Source organism: Schistosoma mansoni, chromosome W, assembly GCF_000237925.1.
Source record: "Schistosoma mansoni strain Puerto Rico chromosome W, complete genome".
NCBI classification, from domain to species: domain Eukaryota; kingdom Metazoa; phylum Platyhelminthes; class Trematoda; order Strigeidida; family Schistosomatidae; genus Schistosoma; species Schistosoma mansoni.
The window spans coordinates 17,223,347-17,244,673 of NC_031502.1; the positions used below are offsets into that span (position 1 = coordinate 17,223,347).

Consider the following 21,327-nt stretch of genomic DNA (forward strand, 5'->3'; position numbering starts at 1 on the left):
TGCGCCGAGAATCGGAAGCAGACATTAGAAGGATGAATAACAACTGTTAATGACTGTCCAGGGCAGAGTTGGTTGGAGAATGCTGATGGTCGGCCTATGCTCCTCCATGAGGGATAACAGTTGTAAGTAATTATGTTCAATCTAAGTACAGAGAATATGTTTCTAAAGAGATAAATAAAAATGAAAAGTGGTAAGTATGTAATATTACCATGCCCAAGAATCAGTTTTTGAGATCCATATTCCTCTCACTAGTTCCTGCTTATTTATCTAGCACTTTTTGCGTATCTATGTTGATTGTAACTGACCAATGTTACTTCGTTCTATTCTTTCTAAGGTTCTATACAGACTATGTATATTTAAGTGTTTTTCGCAGTAAGTTTATCTTTCCTAGTCACATGAAGTGCTATTTTACAAAATCTAGTATTTTTATTGGTAAAACTGCACTAATTTCGTTCAACCCTTAGACCTAGCTTTCAATCGCTTATCTGTCAAGCGTGGGATACATGTTTTGTAACTGATTGAATGTCAAAGTGAATAAAGGCAAGTTTAGCTACCTGTTAGAACAATAGCTAAAGCTTATGCATATTCCTAAAGTCCTTCAATTACATCGGCAACTCGGATCTTTCTGCATCTAAGACCAATAACTTATTCCATAGTGTTGGAGAGTATGTATTTCCGATAACCGCCATCACGTTTGTTCCATGATATGGCCACTATTGAAGTCTTTAACGTCGATGTCTTGCGTCAGAACCCTGCATGTAAAGTTATCATGTTTCAAAGCACTAAGGCTAACAGAGCTGAATAAGGAGTGCAGCCATATATAACTACATAATCCGTGTAACCGTGCTTTCGCAGAAACAGTTGCAGCAATTAGCTAGCTATTTTATTCATGCTAATCGGTGCTAAATATCACCGGCATGCGAAATAAATAGTGCAATTGAATTTATCACTCGACAGCCTTCAGTACCGTGAGTATGATTACTTGTAATTGTCCTCGTAATCACTATACTTACGTTGCTTGATTATTATTATTACTACTACAAGTGCGTGCTACGTATGTTGACAGATATAAGCAGTATGTAACACTGATTAGAAGTGGAATGTCTGTCAAAAGAAGGTCAAGAAGATTGAACTTAAGAAAACATAAGGGAATTGAGAAATGGAAGAAGCATGAAGTCTTTAAAGGACAATTGGTCAAAAAATTTCAAACGAAGTATTTAATGTATGGTTTTCATATTTTACGAAAGAACTCTAATTTTTCACTAAACAATAAATTGGTTATATCTACTAAGTCTTCGTTCATAATACTACTACTACTACATGCTATAATATCCCTAAATACATGTCCAATGGATCTTTTCTTCCATAAAATCAGTTTATTTTACTTAAAAGCCCAAAACCTGTAGCCTTGCAGAAACTATGATTTATCAACAAAAACCGCGCTCTACTGCACTCAATCAAGCTAATATTAATTGACTGGTTTGTATTTTAGACTAAGTTTTGCTAAATGTACTATCCCATAACTCAGTCCACTTCCTTCTATTATCGTCTTTTTCTGATGTAAAACTAAACAGCATTTTTGTGTTTATATTAGTGGTAATATTTGTAACCTAAAAATTTAACCATTATATGTTTGTGTTTCTAGTGTTTTTGCACTTGATACTAGTTTGACTATATATTTTTATTTATGTTGTCATTCATGGCCTAAACTCTATATTCTAAACCAACTGTTTCTAATGGCTACGTTTTTAAAAAGCATTTATATACTTAAATTAAAGATCTTATATTACAGTCATGTATAGTTTTTTTAAGATACATTACAGTCTGGTTTAATAATAGAAGGTTCTCGTCTTGTTTTGTCTCGTTTATTACTACGATGTCCACCAAGACTTAGTCGCCCTATCTTTCTTATAAATGCTATTCCAAGTGAATTTTCATTTTGAAACTTAGTATTTGTGTCAAGTGCCATGTTATTGCTTTCTTGTGCATCAGAGTGCCTAGGACGTTGATTGTATCCTGTGTGAAGGACTGTCACGCCCTTAGATGATGAATTTCCGAAAAGTACTGCAAATGCACTTGCTCTTCTTTCGTCAGCTTTACCAGACTTAGAAGGCAGCAAATCAAATAAAATTCTATTCTCTCCAGCTTCTTGATTTTGTTCCCATAGTACTTTTAAAATTTCAATCATACCGTAATTGTCGCGAGCTGATGCAGTGACGACTGAGCTAAAAGGTATCTTTAAGTTTTCTGCTAGTTGTTCAACATCCTCATCTTTTACCAGCCATTCACTTTCTCTAATGTCACTCTTATTGACAACTATCACTGTTATTGATTTTCTGTAATTTTCTTGTCTTTCATCTTGAATTTCTTTCAAAATCGTCTTTATCCTGTCTAAACTTGATGGGTTATCTCTTGCACACACTAAGACAAATGCAGAAGCTCTTCGTTGCCACAGTCTGTTCATTGCTGGGAACGTGTAACTTCCTGATGTGTCAATAAGTCTCAACCTGCATAGCTTTCCCCCAACTATAAATTCTCTGACGAAGGAGTCTTCAATTGTAGGTTCATATTTATCGTCCCATAAAAAATAACTTGACCCTTTGATTATTCGTTGGACTAAAGCTGTCTTCCCCACTTGGGCTTCTCCCATGAATACAACTTCTGCATGCGGTTGCTCTTGATCATCCATTGGAAGTAGTTCCTAAGAACAAAAATAATATATTATTATCAAATGTATTTGTATGGATACGGTTGAAACTCGGGATCACCTTTCTAAATTAAGATAAAATTAATTGGAGCTCCAAGGTATATATACAAACCAAAATAAAGGCTTCAACCGTTAAACAAATCAATGCCTAAGAGGTGAACATTATTTCTGAATATAACATTGCTAAACATAATAGGTTATGGTTTTTCAGTGCCCCCAAATGCCCTGGTACGGCCGAGAGTGGGGAGAGTCCGCTCTCCCTCTCCAAATGCTCTCATATGGCCACGCGAATATATGGCCTCTGCCAGGGAAGTCCTACTCACTGCCTTCTCGTGGCGGGGGTGTTGTTTACGAAATTGAGAGGACGAAAAGCGAATGTCTGGAGCTTTAACCGGGTTGATGGACGCGGAAAGTTCACCTAGGGGAGTTGGAAAACCCTGATTCCAAACCAATGGTGCACATGGGCTCCAGTATCCTGAGGGAACGAATGGCGTATGAACCTATTGCTGGTCACCGGCTACCATGGGACTGCATCTCCTTACGATGCTCCACTGCCTTGTGGACTAGACCTTCAGGTCAAAGGCTCGGGATGTGGCCCCCTAATAAAACCACCTGCTTCAGTTTGGCCACCTGGGCAGTATCACAGCCCTCACACAAATCAAATGAGATTTGTGATGCGCATATTTATCTGGTGCTTCCTTGTACCAATATTTATGTGTTTAAATAAAATAAAATAATAAAAATGGTTTTTCAGTTAGTGTCTGCCTATTTCTTGATCTGCTGATTAAAATAATGAAGAACATATCCTAATCTCTCCGTTCACCAGTAATGTTTAATAGATTGATTAAAAAGCAGTGTCATTAGTCGTCATAGATCTTTTGTACTTTAGTTCACTAGTACATTGTCTGTGACTCCTATTTCCGACTCAAAAACCTCTACTTAATTGTCAAGTTTTGTCATTCATTCATTCATTCGTGTGTACAAGTACATGGCTTTGACTAATAAAATTTTGTAGATTTTATTTTATGTTTAAAGGTAAAGGTAGACCAAATATTAATTTGGATATTTTACTTGAGTTCATTTTTAGTTTTAATAGGTTTTGAGTTGTGTTCATAGCTAATTTCACTCTATTTTTGTTATAGTAAAGCAAGTTTTTGGTATGGTGTTGTAATTTACGTAACCATACTCTTTATCCTCCTCAAGACATTTTTTGATCTCTCGATCCATATTCAAAACTTATGTTCTCACAAATATTCAAAACATAAATACTAATAGTTTGTAGAATTTTCGTTTACATTGATCAGACTTATGAGTGGGGGAAACAACATAGCATTGATGGAACGAAGTTTGTAAATTTGTTGATTTGTTTACAAAAGTGAGTTTCATCATTTTAACATATACAGTAAATAGCTCAAAACTTATTGCTCTTGTGTGTTGAATGAATTAATCAGTATGAATATATAAATGTTTATAACCACCCCACACAAAAACATCTGGTAAGTTATGAACCCTATCAACTTCCAGGATCACTATACTCCCGGACTGTTTGATAAGTATTTAGTAATATTACAACTTTGATATGATGTTTGTAATTTGGGTATCTAAACCATTAAATTCACGGAATATATAGAATGAAATTCCGAAAGGGATTGAATTTTTCGATCGTCCACTACATCATTGTGTTGATAATCGTCCATATTATTGCAAAGAATCACAAGCTGAATGAAATTCATCCTAATGGAAATAGTTATTTATCTAGAAAATGACATTAGTCTTCTTAACGTTCATCAAAACATTTACTATATAATGGTTTTATGTAATTGCATTAGTTTAAGACCATTTAAAAAACTGCCGAATATATAAGTAAATTTGTTAGTATTCATTATTCACTCATAAAACGTTTCATAACGATAGTGGTTACATGATGTCGTTTTCATCTTACGATTCTTAAAATTGGAGTTTCATATCAATTTTTTCGCCTGACTTTTTCAAAATGCTGAATCTATTTATTATTGTTATTATTATCAGGTCAATGAAGATTTGAAGAGCAAATTTTTTGGTATTTAACGAAACTCACTATCACCCCAAGTCTCCGGTAATTTGAATTGGCAAGATAGTATCCACTTCGTCGTCGATTGTGGGATTATAAATGAAAATAACTTTAATTCTCTTACCCGTTTGTAGCCTAACGACCACAGATATCTACAAAAAGCCTGCATTAATTAATGAATTATTTAATTAAGCATTGTTTTAGTTGTCTCTGACTTTATTAGATTAACGTTGCCACCCACACATCGACAGTCAGTTATTTTCCAAACACCACACTCTAAGAACCCCAATTTATTTGATTTTTTTGTTTTATGACAATCAGGAGATGAATATGACCTTGGTCGCATCCTGAATACTCATGACTCATACTAATTACAAAGGCAACACCCGAAAATTACTGGACATTCGTTGAATGCATACTTTTGTTTGTCGCTTGATAATTTCGATTACTTTCCTGATAGAGCTTGTAAATCGGCTGCTAGGCTCGATGTTTGAGTCACTAGATTGTAATCGCTGAAAATTTTTAAGAAAGTTTTTAAATTCGGTGAAATAAATATATTATGCGTAGTTAGTCTATGAATAACAGGATGGAGAATAGTGATTGGCAGTCAGTCAGTTATAAGGAACGTAGAACCTGCCAGATATGTGTATGGGACAAAGTTGGCATATCACAACACAGGGAGATGAAATTATCCGGTTGAATATTAAAGCAGTAGAATTAGTATAACTTTCAGTACAGATGATTAAGCGTAGGTATGATGGTTAGAGAAGAATGAATTCGTGAAATAAAATTTATAAATTATTGATATGAACTGGTTAGGAGCTCTGTACAAATCTGTGAATGTAACAATAGTCTACCTTAGTTTTCTATTTAATGCTTACATGTGATTACTTTACTCTCTTAATATTTGTCGTCATTTGAATTAAACTACTGACTATTATTAAGTACTATGGTTTGGAATCTTGGTTACTCAGCAAAATTATCTTTTCAGCCTCATGCTGTCCGTGCATTCTATCTATTAAATTATTTCCCGTCATCCTGATAACCACCTTGAGAGAAACGTTTTTGAATTGTTTTAACCTACTTTCGATAATCTAAAGATAACTTTTGTGTATGGGTAATTTAGTTAGTATGTTTTTATATTAGGGGATTTAAATCAAATGATAAAAATTTGTTGTCTTGCAATTCAGTTTTTTACTCTTATTTTTAGTATTTATGTGAGACATTAAAAATCTACAAAAACCTTACACAGCTCTGAGTTTTTACTATTTAACTTTTTTTTAAATGTGATTTTTCTACAGCTTAAAGACAGTTTTGATACCTTTCGAATTATTCTAACTTGTTTCTTGAAATTTCAAAGTTAATTTCTGAAGGTTAACCGATGATTTGAAATATACTAGTGAATAATACACTTTATTGTTTTTCTAGTCACGTTTGTATATCTCCTCAATGTTTCTGACGCATAATCTTAATGTATATAGTTTTCGATTGAGATCATGAACGAATCAATGTTAGACCACTTTCGGAAACCTGGAAGCACTGGATGGCCTTCTCGTCCCAGTACGGGACCTCTCGGCAGTGCACACGCGGGTCTGGGACACAGAAACTTCGGCCTCGCATGAGAACGCCTAACCTCTAGACCGCTGGGTTGGCACCCACCAGCGTTAATGTCTAACTTCAACCAATCCACGATATTGCGCGACCGTCCACCATTGTCTTTAGTGAGTAACTGCCTCACAACAGACATGGTTGAACTCCACTGGTCACGGCTTCTCACCAGAAATCCAGGAAATACCTCTTGAAGCTAGTCACTAGCGAGGGCATGATCAATCTAAACTCAACAATCTCCACAACCCTATACTGAGAAAACTAAATTGTCAGTTTAGTAGATAAGGTTACTGTCGTGTGTAGCCGCGCTACTGTTAGTATCTAACAAACTCCATTAATATATATATATATATAATGTGTATTTTGTGTCCATGTAGGAAAAAGTCACTGATTATTAGCTAATTATTTTTACAGTTGTTTTGTGGAGATCTGTGAATCAATCGGAACTTGTCAGAGTAACATATAGAAACACTCTAAGTATTGATTGTTTTGAAATTGTTTCGTCAAAAGAAAGTGACAAAAATGCCCACAAAAAATATAGTAATTCCGAACAATAGTAGTATGCAAGCAAGCTAAAAATATAAGGCAAAGAAATCGATTGGTAACCGGTGAAAAAGTATGACTAAAATACTATTACTGATATGAATGGGTTTAAAGAACAAATGCATTTGCACTACTTTGGTCAGTATTACCAACAGTCTTTTTTCATCGATCTTTTGCAAGACGCAACAATAAAACTAAGTAGTCTATGAATAAATCAGCCTTTATTTTCATACCCCTTTTCTGTTTTCATTTGCAATTCCCTTTACCATTAACTTCAATATTTTTATATTCTCCGTCTATTAAAGTTCTCCTACATGTTCTAGTTTCAAGTAAATCTGCAACCGGTGCTAGTTTCTACTTTATTTTTATCTGTCCGACTTAATGGTAATATATTAACCGTAATGAATAAGGCATATCAATTGGAAATACTTAAATAATGCATCTGTAAATGCTGATTGATGAATATTCATTCGTTCTATCTTTTGCTAACAATCATTAAACTTCAGTTTTGCCTTAAAGGTATTAAGTAGTATCAATAGTTCTTTTTCCGTGTTTCAACTGGTTAATTTTCGAGAACTTTATTTTCCTCAAATATAGTTTTTCTCTGTGATTTAAATCAAAAATAGATATAAAATAATGGACGATTGTTCCTTTTTGATTTCAAATATGTCAACAGCGAGTACTTTTTTGCCCACGAGTTTGTGTTCTATGTATTCAGATTTCTACTTTGACTCATGAAGTTAGGAATTTCACTTGTTGCTAAGTGTTCATTTTAAGCTGATACTTGATTAATAATTACCTATAACTCATTACTCGAACCTTACTACAAAATCCTGCTGGGCAACTCTGACAGCTGAGGTCACACAAGTTGAGATATGAGACATAAATCGTTAACTCACTAGATCTCCATTATATCAAATGTTTGCCGCCAATCCAATGGTCGGATGTAACTTTTAAACTATAGTTATGTATCAATAGGTTCGTATTTTATGAACATGATATTCATATTGGAAATCCATCGATTTCGGAATTGCAGACTGGGTGAGAACGATTATTTCAGCCAATTATAGTTATCGATAACCGATTCTTTGTTGTGTCCCATAAAATTAATTGGGTCTGACATACATCTGTCTTATATCACATGTCATTTATAAAATATTATAACTATTCTAATCAAACTCACTTTTTTGTTTGTGAAGTAATATCCAATTTTCTTTTATGTAATAAATTCCGTATAGGGTTGGACTGACCAATCACATGTGAACAGCATTAATGATCATAAATGTTCATAAGTACATGTGAACTCTGTATATGTTAGTGGTATGTTTTCGTTCAGGCGTAGTAATAATTACAATTTAAACATTAAAGTAGTACGTCTTTCTTTTGAATCATAATAACTTCCTCATTTTCGGTGTTCTATTCTAATACATTTACATAAGAATGCATCTATATTTTAACATATAATAGCTTACAGTTATTTTATATGCTACTTATTGTGTTTCTTCATAAGAAAACCATTCCTTGTACATTCAATTATTCTTTTTCCTATTAATAGTACTACTTTAATATTTACTGATGTCCTTATTGGACAGTTCACCACATACATATAGAGCTTATATCATAACAATTAATTCTATTAGTTACCTGTCCTAATTCTGTACTAACGTTATATTGGTTTATATAACGTTGCGGTTGGCTGCTAATCAGCCAATAATATCATATATATATATATATATATATATATATATATAAAGCTGGTAAAAATCTAATTAACTATAATTGCTAGGTGATCAATCATGGGGATGAGATGACTAAAATAAGAAAGCTGGGCACATAAAAATGTTCAGACTTTTCGCGATAAATAAATAGTTCTTTTTCCAATTCGATCTTTTTGTCTATCTCAAAAGGAATGGTGAATTCGATAAGTATTACAGATCTAATTAATCATTTCAGCGTTTTATGTGTTACGTTTGAATTTTGCCATGATGTTTATGATATTTACTTGGTCATCAAAGTTATTTGTTATTTAATCCAACCAACATAAACGGTAGTTTACTTACTGGCGATAAATTACAGCTAACAACTGTTTCGTTTTACCACCGAGGTGAATTCAATTACACCTCATATTTCCTGATTCCAATCATCTTGTTTTCATCAATAAGAAGTCCATCCCTAAGTAGTCTGCTAGTTGGTATTTTTCGCTTACGATAATGCCATTTTTAAAAGAAAGACCAAACTAAGCAGTTGTTTAATCATTTACATTGCTGTTTTTATAACAACATTAAATGAATAAAGTCAGATTGTTCTACTTCTAGAATCTTACAATTGAGGTCAGTTCAGCTTGTAATCCGTAATCCACTATCTACCAATGATTATTGTCAATTGGCTTTACTGCTGTTATACGGGAATTCTAGTCTCTTATTTCTAAAAGTGTGATTTACAATGGGAATCTTAAAGTTTTATTGTACTTAGTGTAGTTCATTTGCTTGCCAATATTATAGTAACAAGTACTGTGTGAAATGTGACTCAAGGTTATTTGGTACTTTGTTAGTAATAGGTGTTTCCTACCAATAAATACTTACAAATACCTAAAAATACGATTGTACTACTCCATAAAATGATATCGTTGAAACGAAAATTTTCTTTTGTGAAACGTTTTATTCTTTTTAACGAATCAATGAGTTTCGTTGTCTCCTGTCTGTTTATGTTTGAAATGATTTTTATTTTCGATTCGATTATCCGACTGGCGGGATCCGCAGTCCTTTTGCATCTCTCACTCGAAATTTCAAATTATTGAGTTTTAATAAGACTTTCTGACCTTCGAATTCCAAGTTTGCAGTTCCTGTCTTGATCATATTCATAGAATATTTAAAAGTACCAGTTTGTTTCAATTTCTAAACGGTTTTATAGTATAGTTTCGCTCAGTATTTAAATCAACCACTGTATGGTTTTTGAGTCTTCACTAGTGGTACGTGCTTTTATCTCTACTAAAACTATTTATGATAATTGCGTATAGATGTTTTTTTTCTGAAAAAATTAATTACAAAATACATGGTATATATATATAGGTGGGGGATGGCCTGATTGTTAGAACCTACATATTTTGACCATAGAGTTTTGAATTCGAAGCTGCTTTCACATATTCTTCTTACAATACGTAGCCGAGAGCTAATCAGAAGAGTCACCCTATTGTTTACGTGCGTTATTTCTAAAAGTAGAAATTAATTATCTCTTTGCATTTCTAACTTGCTTGTTTTCATTGTAGATAAAATTATTAGTATTACTACAAATTATTAATTAACAATATGGGTCGTCCAGACAGTCGTAAACGTGGACGTAATACAAAATATGTCAAAGAATCTGATTCAAAAAGAACTAGGACAACTATTTATCGGCCTGAAGATGAAGATTCTACAATGTCAGGCTCACTGGATTTTGATAATGAATCTAATGAAGATGTTTATGATAATAGCGAGGTCAATGATTCTAATATCAAGAAAATTAGTAAAGTCGGCTCAGAGATTGATGATGATGTGGATGATAATGTTGATAATGATGGCGATGATGATGCTGATATCGACGAATATGAATCGGGCATAATGGATGCAGATGAATTACGTGTCGCTTCAAGAGCACAAATTACAAAAACCCGTCAGCAACATAATTCTTCAGTGAATAAACCTACAGAGACAACAGTTGTTTGTACACCGAAAGATGAATTTGGCGCTAAAGATATGAGGAATATATTAAAATTACGTTTAGATCATCCATCTCGTCCATTATGGATAGGTCCAGACGGACATATTTTTCTCGAAACTTTCAATCCATTGGCTCGTCAAGCTCAAGATTTTTTGATCGCTATTTCAGAACCAGTCTGTCGACCTTTACACATACACGAGTACAAACTCACCTCTTATTCATTATATGCAGCTGTTTCAGTTGGTTTACGTACTGGTGAGATCATTGGTTGTCTACGTCGTTTATGCAAAACTAATCTACCAGAAGGTATTGTTGCATATATTCGTAGTTGTACATTATCATACGGAAAGGCGAAATTAGTTTTAAAAGGTGGTCGTTATTTTGTTGAAAGTCCACATCGTCAATTTTTACATCAGTTAGCAAATGATAAAACTGTACAACAATGTTTGAATAAAACAAAGATTATTACAGAAGATGATGATATTAAACAACAAGTAGTGGAAGTTGTAAAGTTGTATAATGCTGCGTCATTAGTAATACAGCCACAACACCAGCAAGAAGATAACAGAGAAATTCCAACAGATAAAGAAACTGGTATACAAGATGAAATGTTACGCCTTTATGCTCGTTTGGATGCAGATGAAGAAGTAGGTGAAACAAATTCTATCGTTGTTGATACAACAAAAAAATCAGGGAACAGTTTCTGGGAACAACCTAGCGATACTGTAAATATTAATGCAATCGGTATTGAATCAGATGTTGCTGATCGTGAAGGTGAGTTGATGGATATAAAAGATAATGGAAACATTGCTGGTATAAAATTGGTTTTTGACTCATCTGTTCCAAATGATCCGAAAACTCCAGCTGTACTTGCTTTGGAAGTGAATCAAGATCAAATTGAAATTCTTCAACGAAGATGTATTGAATTAGAAGTACCATTATTGACAGAATATGATTTTCGTTTAGATCGTGCTAATAAGGACATTTTAATTGATTTAAAAGCCAGTACAACATTAAGGCCATATCAAGAAAAAAGTTTACGAAAAATGTTTGGTAACGGTCGAGCTCGTTCTGGTGTTATTGTTTTACCTTGTGGAGCTGGTAAAACATTGGTATGTCTTTCGCGTTTATATATAGTATTATAGTTTGTAGATTATCTTAATAGTTAAATAGACTTTTTAATACACTTCCTCAATGTACTTATCAAATCTAAGTTACACGGGTATTATGAGTACTAACGAAGTAATGAGTCCTGGATATTATTTTTTTAACATCGACATGATAAATCTAAGAGGATATATTTGAAACTGTCATATTGAATTTTGTACCTTGTGCTACAAAGTAAGCTGTACATAACTTACTAGCTTCAATGATATGAGTCTGTACAACGCGTAGTGTACGTATAGAGCACCTGAAAGCTAATATTCTTATCATCTTCAGTGTGAGCCATAATATGAGTCTTTTTTAAAAAAAGAGGTTCATCTGGAAATCTACATAGTTAATTTAACCAAATAAAACAAACAACTATACAGATATCGAATTAGTCAAACTGTTGAACCTTGTTTTCTACGTTATTAACAGAAAATGAACTACCTAGAAGTGGTATTAATAAAGTTGACGAAACATTTTTAAGGACTTTTTAACAGAAGGGGTTTCGTGGAGATTTTGTTAATTTTATGGTTGAATTCATGAGTTAGTTAAAGCTATACTACCATGGAGAGCCTGGAAGCATTGGTTGGCCGTCATTTCCTATTGTGGGACTCCTCAGCAGTGCGCATCCACGATCCCGCCTCGTGGGATTCAAACCTAGGACCTACTATTGGATGCCTGCTCAGTAACCTAGAGGTTGGGCGCTCGCGCGTGAGACTGATAGGTCCTGGGTTCGAATCTCGCGAGGCGGGATCGTGGATGCGCACTGCTGAGGAGTCCCACAATAGGAAATGACGGCCATCCAATGCTTCCAGATTTTCCATGGTGGTCTAGCTTCAATTGACTTTAAAAATTAATTGTTTTTCGAGCCTCATTTGTATATAAAATAACATATCTGGTACGAAGGTAAGAATCCTTCTATTTAATTTGTAACTTGCACATTCATCTAACAAAATGAGCTGCTTTCGAAAAGGTGAGATATCAGAATTCTTAGCATTTAGTACTGATGAATGAAATCCATTTTATCGGAAAAAATGTATATATAGCCTGAAAGCACATCAAGTCAGTATGATGTAACTTTAATTTACGTATCAGGTTTCAAGTAATTAATCGTGAGATAGCCAGTGACATGCGAATTCTATCCGTCATATCAGTTGATCAATCGATCATTCTTTCAAGTTTATGAGATCCAGTCAAGCTCATCCAACAGTACCGTTATATAGTCTTGTTTTATTGTCCATCGAACTGTTTTAAACTTATTTATTTACAATCAAGGAAATCGGATTTATTTATTTTAAGCTTTTGATACTGAGTTGTACAATCAATTTATCGACAGTAAAAAGACGCTTCTTTTTTTTCTATAAACTATTAACTACGGAAAGCTAGAAATTCTTGTTCAAGCGTAGAAATTATGTTAACACTTCAAAATTCTATGGATGATGCATTGTTTGAAAGTGTTCAAAACCCAGACTCATAAATAAGCTCTATGTTGTTATCGGCTTATTTCGTAAATTTAAATTTCTCTCTTGTTTGATACCTCGTTAATTTTGTTAAGGCCAGAAATACGAAGAAAATTAATAGGAAAAATTTATTGTCTTACTTTTCGGTTTTTTTTTGACGAAAAGGGAGTCATGTCATACTGAGCTCAAAGGAAGTAGCGGAAATAAAATAATACCTACAGTATTATATTTTAGAATTAAATAATTTTATTTATTTCATATACTTAATCATTAGATCATTGTCTATCTCCTAATCTTTATTTTGTGAGATTATATTGTAGGCAAATTGTTAAGGTTTTTTTATTTCTAGGCGTAAGTATGTTTTCATAGAATCGTTGATATGATCCAGTCATTAATACAATTTTCTAGTCCTTAATTAACGTAATTATAGGAATATCTATTCCCAACTAGATGGTACTCATGAATAATATGTATTTATAAACACCTGTTGTGACCCAGACAGTAGACATGACGGGACTGGTGATCTCGGCTTAGTAATTAATACAGTTGCTCTCTCCTCCTCTTTTCATATATGTCCAGATGAATTGCTGTACCTAATGTTGAAGGGACTGAATATATTTTTAACATCGTCAGTTTTCAGTGCCTAGTTGTAACCAGCATTTTTTATTCATTTTGTGGACGAATACTGCATATTAGAGTGTTATTTTACCAAAGATTTAATTTCGTACGCTTGGAGTTATCCTCACTTACCTTCAATAGTAATGTTAATGTAGCGCAGCCCAACACAATGAAAAACACAAATATTGTATGAGTAATGGCCGTAAAGCAACTGCCGAATAAAAATTACACTTCAATAAACATCACCCCAGTGCTAAATGAACAAAAAACTAAATAAAATTTCTGGACACGATACTTATTCGTTATTGAAATTGTTTAGTTTGTATATTTTTATTACCATTCAATTGTAATGTAGTCAATCTTTCAATTAATTCTAAAAGTAATTTTATATTATTGACGTGTTATGGACTGTGTTTATTCTCTTAATTTTTTCAACCAAAAACATAAATCCTGACCACTCACTTATATATAAATTGTGTTCGATCAATAGATGTTCACAACACTAATATTCCCCAACGTAGTGGTCGGGCTTGCCAATCCTGATGACTCAATCGAAGTGTATTAGCTGGAACTCATGTTCCTTTAGGTCCTACCATATCAAGCAGATCAGTTGAAGAACAGTAAGACTAAAAGCATCAATTTAAGGTTAATACTAGACATTGATCGGTTCATGATATCAATTAAAAACTCAACAATCACAATCCTGTACTGATAACTTGTGGTCTGCCAGCGAAGTCGTACTGCTGACTGTGAAGGGTGTAAAGGCGGTAAGATACTTCCCTCGGACAACCAACATCTGCAGCTATTCTGCCTCCACACAAAGTAATGAAAGAGTTTGGGAAAGTCGACCCTAAGAATGTCACATTTCACCTTACCTCACGGATTTCCGTTTCCGGCTGTAATACTTTTGGAAGTGCGGAGCTAACACGTCAACTTCCCATAAGAAGGCTATGCGTGACCCACCTGAAGCGGTTGTCCCTTGGACTCTGTGGTCATGTTACCAGGTCTCTAAGACCATCACTAATTCAGCTTCTTCAGACCCCACAAGAAAAAGTATCCTTCCATAGTGTGAACAACCGGGAAGCGAAAACTGCCCTCATGCCTCTATCAGCACCCGAGATCGTCTTATTGACGATAGAATCCCTCCCTTACCTTTTAATAAGTCTCGTACCCCTATGACTGACCCTTATCGTATATCTTCATCATCACGCGCCACCAATACTAATTATTTGAGTTCCCTAAATGTTGTTCCTGGTCTCCTGAAACCACGCTCTAAACTACATGTTGGGGCTTTTAATAATCGAACCTTGTGTCAGATAAGAACACTGGCTTCTTCGGCTAGGAGTTTAGAATCTCACGCCGTCGATATATGCCGCATCTTCGGAACGCGCTAACAGGATCCAAGCTCAACCATTCATTTGACCTCACCTTTTCAATATAAAATTCAGTCCGATTTACTCTACAAGTATCTGGAGACCCTACTGATACTTCCTGTAGCCTCATTGGTGTAGGTATAACATTAATTTCTAAAGCAAAACAGGCTCTGTTATGCTGGATTCCAATGGACAGTCGCCTGTGCGCTGTCCCACTAAGCAGGACAGTAAAAACTCAAAAGGATAGGGATATATGTCATTGCTTCTTCCTTGTCTCTGCCTACGCTCCCACTGATTGAAGCTCAGATGAAGTTAAAAATGAATTTTATCGGAAGATATCCAACGTCTTTCAAAAAGCTAAACTCTCTGATGCACTAATAATGGCAGGCGATTTTAATTCTCAATGTAGGTAAACTAAACCAAATCGAAAGGCACTTGTGTGGATCTTTCGACTCAGCGAACAGATAATGGTAACCGTTTGTTGGAACTATGCTCATATAACCGTCTGTCTCTGGGAAACACCAATTTTGAACATAAGGAGAAAGATCGTTTGACGTGGCGACCTCAACAATCGAATCATCGATGGACTCAGATAGGCCGTTAGCCATCGTTGAAGGGGCTCGATACGAGACTGGAGCACATTTTTAGACTCGGATCATGTCCTAGTTTGAGAACGTATTTGTCAACGTCTTACTGGACGTAGAAATGCCACTGTGAAAAACTCCTTGGAGTTCAACTTAGTGATGAGGAAGTTAAGGATATATTTCAGGAACAAACAGAGGAGATAGCCCACCGTGAAATTGATATCCACCCCCGGGGCAGCTTGGTGTGATATCCAAAAAGCTGTGGAAACAACAGTGATATATACTACTAACTTGAACTAAAAGGTTTTAAAAAAATCAGCGAATTTCAGCGACGTCGGCAGAACTACTCGGAAACGCATCTCGTCTGGCTCCAAGGACTCTGAAGTACAGAAGCAACTTAAACGTAGGCTGATAAGAAACCTATTTAGTGATCGTGAGCATTGGTGGTTGGCGAAAGCAGAAGATATTGAAAAGGTAGTGGCGATAGGTTATAGTAGGCAACTGTACAGATTTATCAAGTAAACAGGTCTTAAAAATACTCTTGTTAGTGAAACTACCTCGGAAAATGACTGGACTATTGTTCACTGTCAGTCCGGGAGATTGAACCGATGGGTAGAACACTATAGGGAATAGTTCGACTGGCATTCAGCTACACTTCATTTACCCATTGTTTTCAAGCGACCTGAATGACGGATGGACACATCTTCCAACTCTTGATGATTCTGAAAAAGGTCATAGGAAATCTGAAACAAGGAAGAGCAACAGGTTCTGATGGGCTAACGTCTGAGATTTTTGAGGGTGGTGGTCCAGTTTTGACAGCTAAATTAACTGAAGTCTTAGCTACAAACTGAGGACTGGACGTAATCTCATCTGACTAGTATTGAACACTGATAGTCCTAGTTTATAAAAAAGGACTAAACTCCTCTTGTGAGAATCACAGAGGAATCAGTTTAACTAATATAGTGCCTGAAATATTAGCCTCATTGATCATTCGATGTCTAACTCGAGCTCGTAAAGAGTAAACTCCCCAAAAAACTAGGCTGGTTTCAGACCTGGACGTAAATGTACAGATCAAATATTCCCCCTTCGGCAGGTTCTGGAAAATAGACACACTTTTCGGCTTCCGATAATAGATGTAATTCTTATCCTTAAGGTGGCGTTCGACTCTGTTAGTCCGTGATGTTCTGTGGAAGTGTCTGTCATTGAAAGTCATACCAAAGTTCATTAGCCTTGTACAGGCTTTCTATTCGGACGCTACTGGTCGAGTCAGAGCTTATGGCGAAATATCATCGCGATTAGTTTCTTCAAGTGATAGGTATATGTTCTCAAATTTAGTTTCATGTCTTTTAGTCTTTTTGGATTTATTTTATCCCAGTAAGCAAATGAATAAAAATGTTTATATTAATCTCCACGTGTTTATCATTATATCCTCTCATTTGGAAAATAAGGTCAACATAAATATTATAAATATAATATAATTACTTTCAACCTTTTGCGAATCATCACTATTTGACTTGTATTACTTCAACACGCAATAAGAAACTATACACTGATATACCACTAATTATGTTAATTGTCTTTTATAGAAAGTATATTACATCGGTTATTAACTGGAATTTCGTGCCTTTACATTAAACTAACTAGTTTTTTTTACATGATATTTTGTAACTGTGTTGTTATCAAAGTAGTTTTAATGTTCCGAATTTTTCTTTTATTAGCAATCCCTTCAGACCATTAATTTAAACTCATAGTTGCGAAAACCTAATAATTTATTGAAAAAAAGTTACTCTTCATTCATACATCTGAGCTACTATATGGTCAACCTATTACTGTTTATAACAGCTATTTTTTAAAAACTCAGGTTATCAAAAGACTGAGCCTTTTCTTTCCTAGCAAACCGATGAACTTATCTGTAAACTATTAACTCAAAATGAAAGATAATTAAAAATCATTAAAAGTAATTGGTTGTAGAATACAAATTTTATGGGTCACTCGTTAATGAGATTGAAACGTGAATACCAGGTCTCACCAATACGTACTCAACGCCCATTTCGTTTATAATAGATATTCAAAAAGTATAGAAAAATATATGACCACTGAATAGTAATAATGATCATACCGAAAAACAAATTACATTGTGCACTAAGTATATTAATTTGATACTGCTCACAATTGTTTTCTTAATGTGATTTAGATCCCTAATTATTCTCTTTCCATTACTCTCCCTGTTTCGCCCTTGTTTTATTTGCTTCTTATTTTTTTTATTAAACTCATTTTCAACAAAAATACATTATAAAAAATACTTAATTTTCTTATACTGCCTATACTAATAATTACAATAGTAAATGTCTTCGTGATCTGTGTTTTCACTCCCCCTCGATTTAATCTTCCTCTCTCTACCTTTTACTATTAGTTATAAGTAAAATATCATGAGTCATTGTAGACCAATCAATAATCCATTGATTTATTTTGCTCATGTCGTCAATATATCCACTTAAATACTCACAGCTGTATTTGTGTGTTAGAGAAAACGAAAGAGAGAAGGAGCGCGATAATCTTTGTTCGAGTTATTTTTCTCGTCTGTCATTATGACTATTACTAAAAGTCTTGAGGTGACATTATTTATACACACGTATTCTCTATTTTTTTCCCATCTGGCATGTGTGGGGATAACCTTTAGGGGAAATCTCTTTTGCTCTTCTCATACAAAACATCTGATTTGTTTTAGTAGCAAACCCTGTGTGTTGTTGTAATACTCTTATTTTACGCAGATAATTTCGACAGGCATCATGACTAATATATTTATCACAATTTTCACAGCGACGTATTTTAGAATTGTTTAACATATTAGATCTGGTTGTCTAAATTTCAAGTACCATTATTCTTAATGTTTGTGGTGTTTGTAATATGTGGTCCAGGCTTGAGATACAGAGGGAGGACGCCAGACGGCACATCGGCGGTGACTGTGTCGGAAGTTAATGCAAGCCAAAAACAAGTTGTAGTCTGTGCACAATTGCAGTAGACGGTCCCCGTTATCTGTCCTGCGACCAACAAGTCCACATCGGCCACCTAAACGACTCTCTCTTGTGCATTCAAGTCTCCGGCTAGTACTACAATATCTGTCGAACGCGCTTTCTGGATAAGAACAGTTAATTGGTGGTAGAATTCATCCTTGATTGTATTCGAGCTGCATTCTGTTAGGGCATAGGCGGAGATGACAAAAATACATCGTTTTTCACGCCGATTTCTCACTTTGATGGAGCTTTCTAATCTAATAGCATATAACTGGCTGTTAATGGGGATCCACTCGATCAGTGCTGCCCCAGCTCTAGCACTTAGTATGACACCAACACCAGCAAGACCATACGATGATGCCACAGGATCCCCGGATAAACGCATGTAAAACAAGCCTTTTGAAGCGACAGATGGAGAGCGAATTTGTAATACATCACTAGAGTTTTGAATACGGGTCTCGGATAGATAACAGACGTTGATATTAAGACTTTCTAAAGACATAGTCAGCCCTATCTGTTGTCTGATCTGCATTAGTGTGTGAACGTTGAAGGATGCGAGTTTGAAAGGTATACGTTGTTTCAGTATTCATATTCGGTGGCAGCATTAAATTTTCCACCAGACAGTGACTGGAGATCGTTTGGATAGAACAGAGTTTCCACCGTAGGCGAGCTGCTGTATAAGTTGAAAAATAAGGATACACAAAGCGGGAATAAAGGAGAGTGAATAAGTGACGGGGTAAATAATAATAATGTGAATTTTTTTACTTTTAATCAAATCGTGAATAGTATTTTCAGTGGGACTTCCCTGGCACAGACTGTATGCGCGTGGTCGTGTGAGAGCATTCCGAGAGGGAGGGCGAACCCTCCTCACCCTCGGTTATACTAGGGCATTTGGGGGCCTACCCAATTGTATGAACTATTTCGCGTGTTACTTATGTGTACAGTCATTTTTTTATCTCATCACTCCCGTTACTTTGACATTTGAAGATTGTTTTTTTCGACTTATTAATATTGTGATTAGTAAGTATTCGATACATTTATATACAGGAAAAAGCTTTTTTTGTCCAGTTATCAGAGTATCATACTTTTTACACTCACATATGGGTTGTTACGGGAAAATCATGATACATCTGTGAGGGTTTTTGTTTTATCGCTGATACTAAGGCTTGTATTTTGACCAGTTTGTAGTGGCATTCGACCGTCCTGAGCGAATTACCTCGATATTGCCATTTAGTAATAAGTTTCTATAGTCGGGTTTTGATTAGCCGTGAAATCCAGGATGCAACTTTCAGCCAATTCAGGACTTGTTATCCCAGTATTTATGTTCATATTGATATTCGAACCCAGTACCTATAACTTCAAATTGCAACTCACTATCCGCCAAGCGGATTTGGAGTTATTTGTAAGTGTTTTCAATGTTATTCCGAAAAAAACAATACCAAATGATTCTTTAAATTGGTATTGTTTTCATTTGAATATATAATCCACAATTTGTATAGTAAAACTATACTGAAAGAAATTGAACTATCCTCCTTAAATAGTTAACGTTCGTTAATATCAGGTCTTTAGAATACTCACATATGGTGAACAATATTGGTTTCTAAACTACTGAGGTTAGTATCTGTGCATAGTAAAATTATCAGCTTTTCAAAATTATTCACTAGATTAGAAATGCGTTTTGTTTTCGGAAGTTGATCATGTTTTACGTGATAAAGTGTTTCAATAGCAATGCCTAACTCATGAATTATCATTCTAATTAGCTCAAATGTAGTAGTTATTCTGAATTCAATTTATTTAAGAAATAACAATATTTACTTTTGGCAATAGTTTTCTTTCATGTCATAATAATAGTTGAAGTCAAAATTCACATATTTGGGCTTCAATTTGTTGAACTTGATATGAATAAACTAGAACTGCTAACGCTAGTCAATTTCCTAATGTTATTTTAGCAATATGTGCTTCTTTTTTCTTCATATTCCTCTTCTACGTTTACAAAAATGACTTTATTGTTTTTGTGTTGTTATTATTATTATTCCAAAGGTTGGTTTTACCCAGAATCCAAATTACCATTCACACATCTCATTCATGTCAGTTTCACAATATTCACAGTTGCTTGGTTCATCATACTGATGATGTATTTATCTTGCTTCATAAATGCCCTTCTTTAATAACTACCGGCTTATTTAAAAGAAATTATGTAGTTAAATTTCACAAGACAACAAAACGAATCCTCGGTACGCGGGTTATGGAGATCGCTGGATGTATTTGAGATCACTGACTATCTAATTCGCGTCAGTTCGTGATTTCAGTAATTTAATTCTTGCAAATATACAATTTGTTTTTAGACCTATAATTTACTACATGATTGTTTGGCGTTGAAATTGCACTCGTCTAAAAGGATTCCTCTTCTGAATAAATTGTTTTTTGATAGGTATATTGAAATAACATTGTATTCGTTCGTTTTTTTACTTAATCTAGGATCTAATTTATTACATCATCGTGCTGAAAAACAGATGCTTGAA

At 34.7% G+C, this 21,327-nt stretch overlaps 2 protein-coding genes across 3 annotated transcripts in view; one reads left to right on the forward strand and one right to left on the reverse strand.

The window, feature by feature from the left end:
* Positions 1-1,765: 1,765 nt before the first annotated feature.
* Smp_165570.1 (putative ras-dva small gtpase) lies at positions 1,766-8,327 on the reverse strand (the record flags this gene model as incomplete). 2 transcript variants are annotated; one of them, XM_018788802.1, is made up of 2 exons in its annotated part: positions 1,766-2,701; positions 8,092-8,327. In XM_018788802.1, one exon carries the CDS (start codon positions 2,687-2,689, stop codon positions 1,808-1,810), a length of 882 nt encoding a protein of 293 aa, XP_018654307.1.
* A 1,886-nt stretch (positions 8,328-10,213) lies between these two features.
* Positions 10,214-21,327, forward strand: part of Smp_165580 (putative rad25/xp-B DNA repair helicase) — a gene marked incomplete at both ends in the record, with an annotated part of 29,100 nt that continues 17,986 nt past the window's right edge. Inside the window, 3 exons of the mRNA XM_018788803.1 lie at positions 10,214-10,412; positions 10,581-11,258; positions 11,472-11,719. Coding sequence (XP_018654309.1) covers positions 10,214-10,412; positions 10,581-11,258; positions 11,472-11,719 — 1,125 coding nt within the window. The remainder of the gene's footprint in view (positions 10,413-10,580; positions 11,259-11,471; positions 11,720-21,327) is intronic.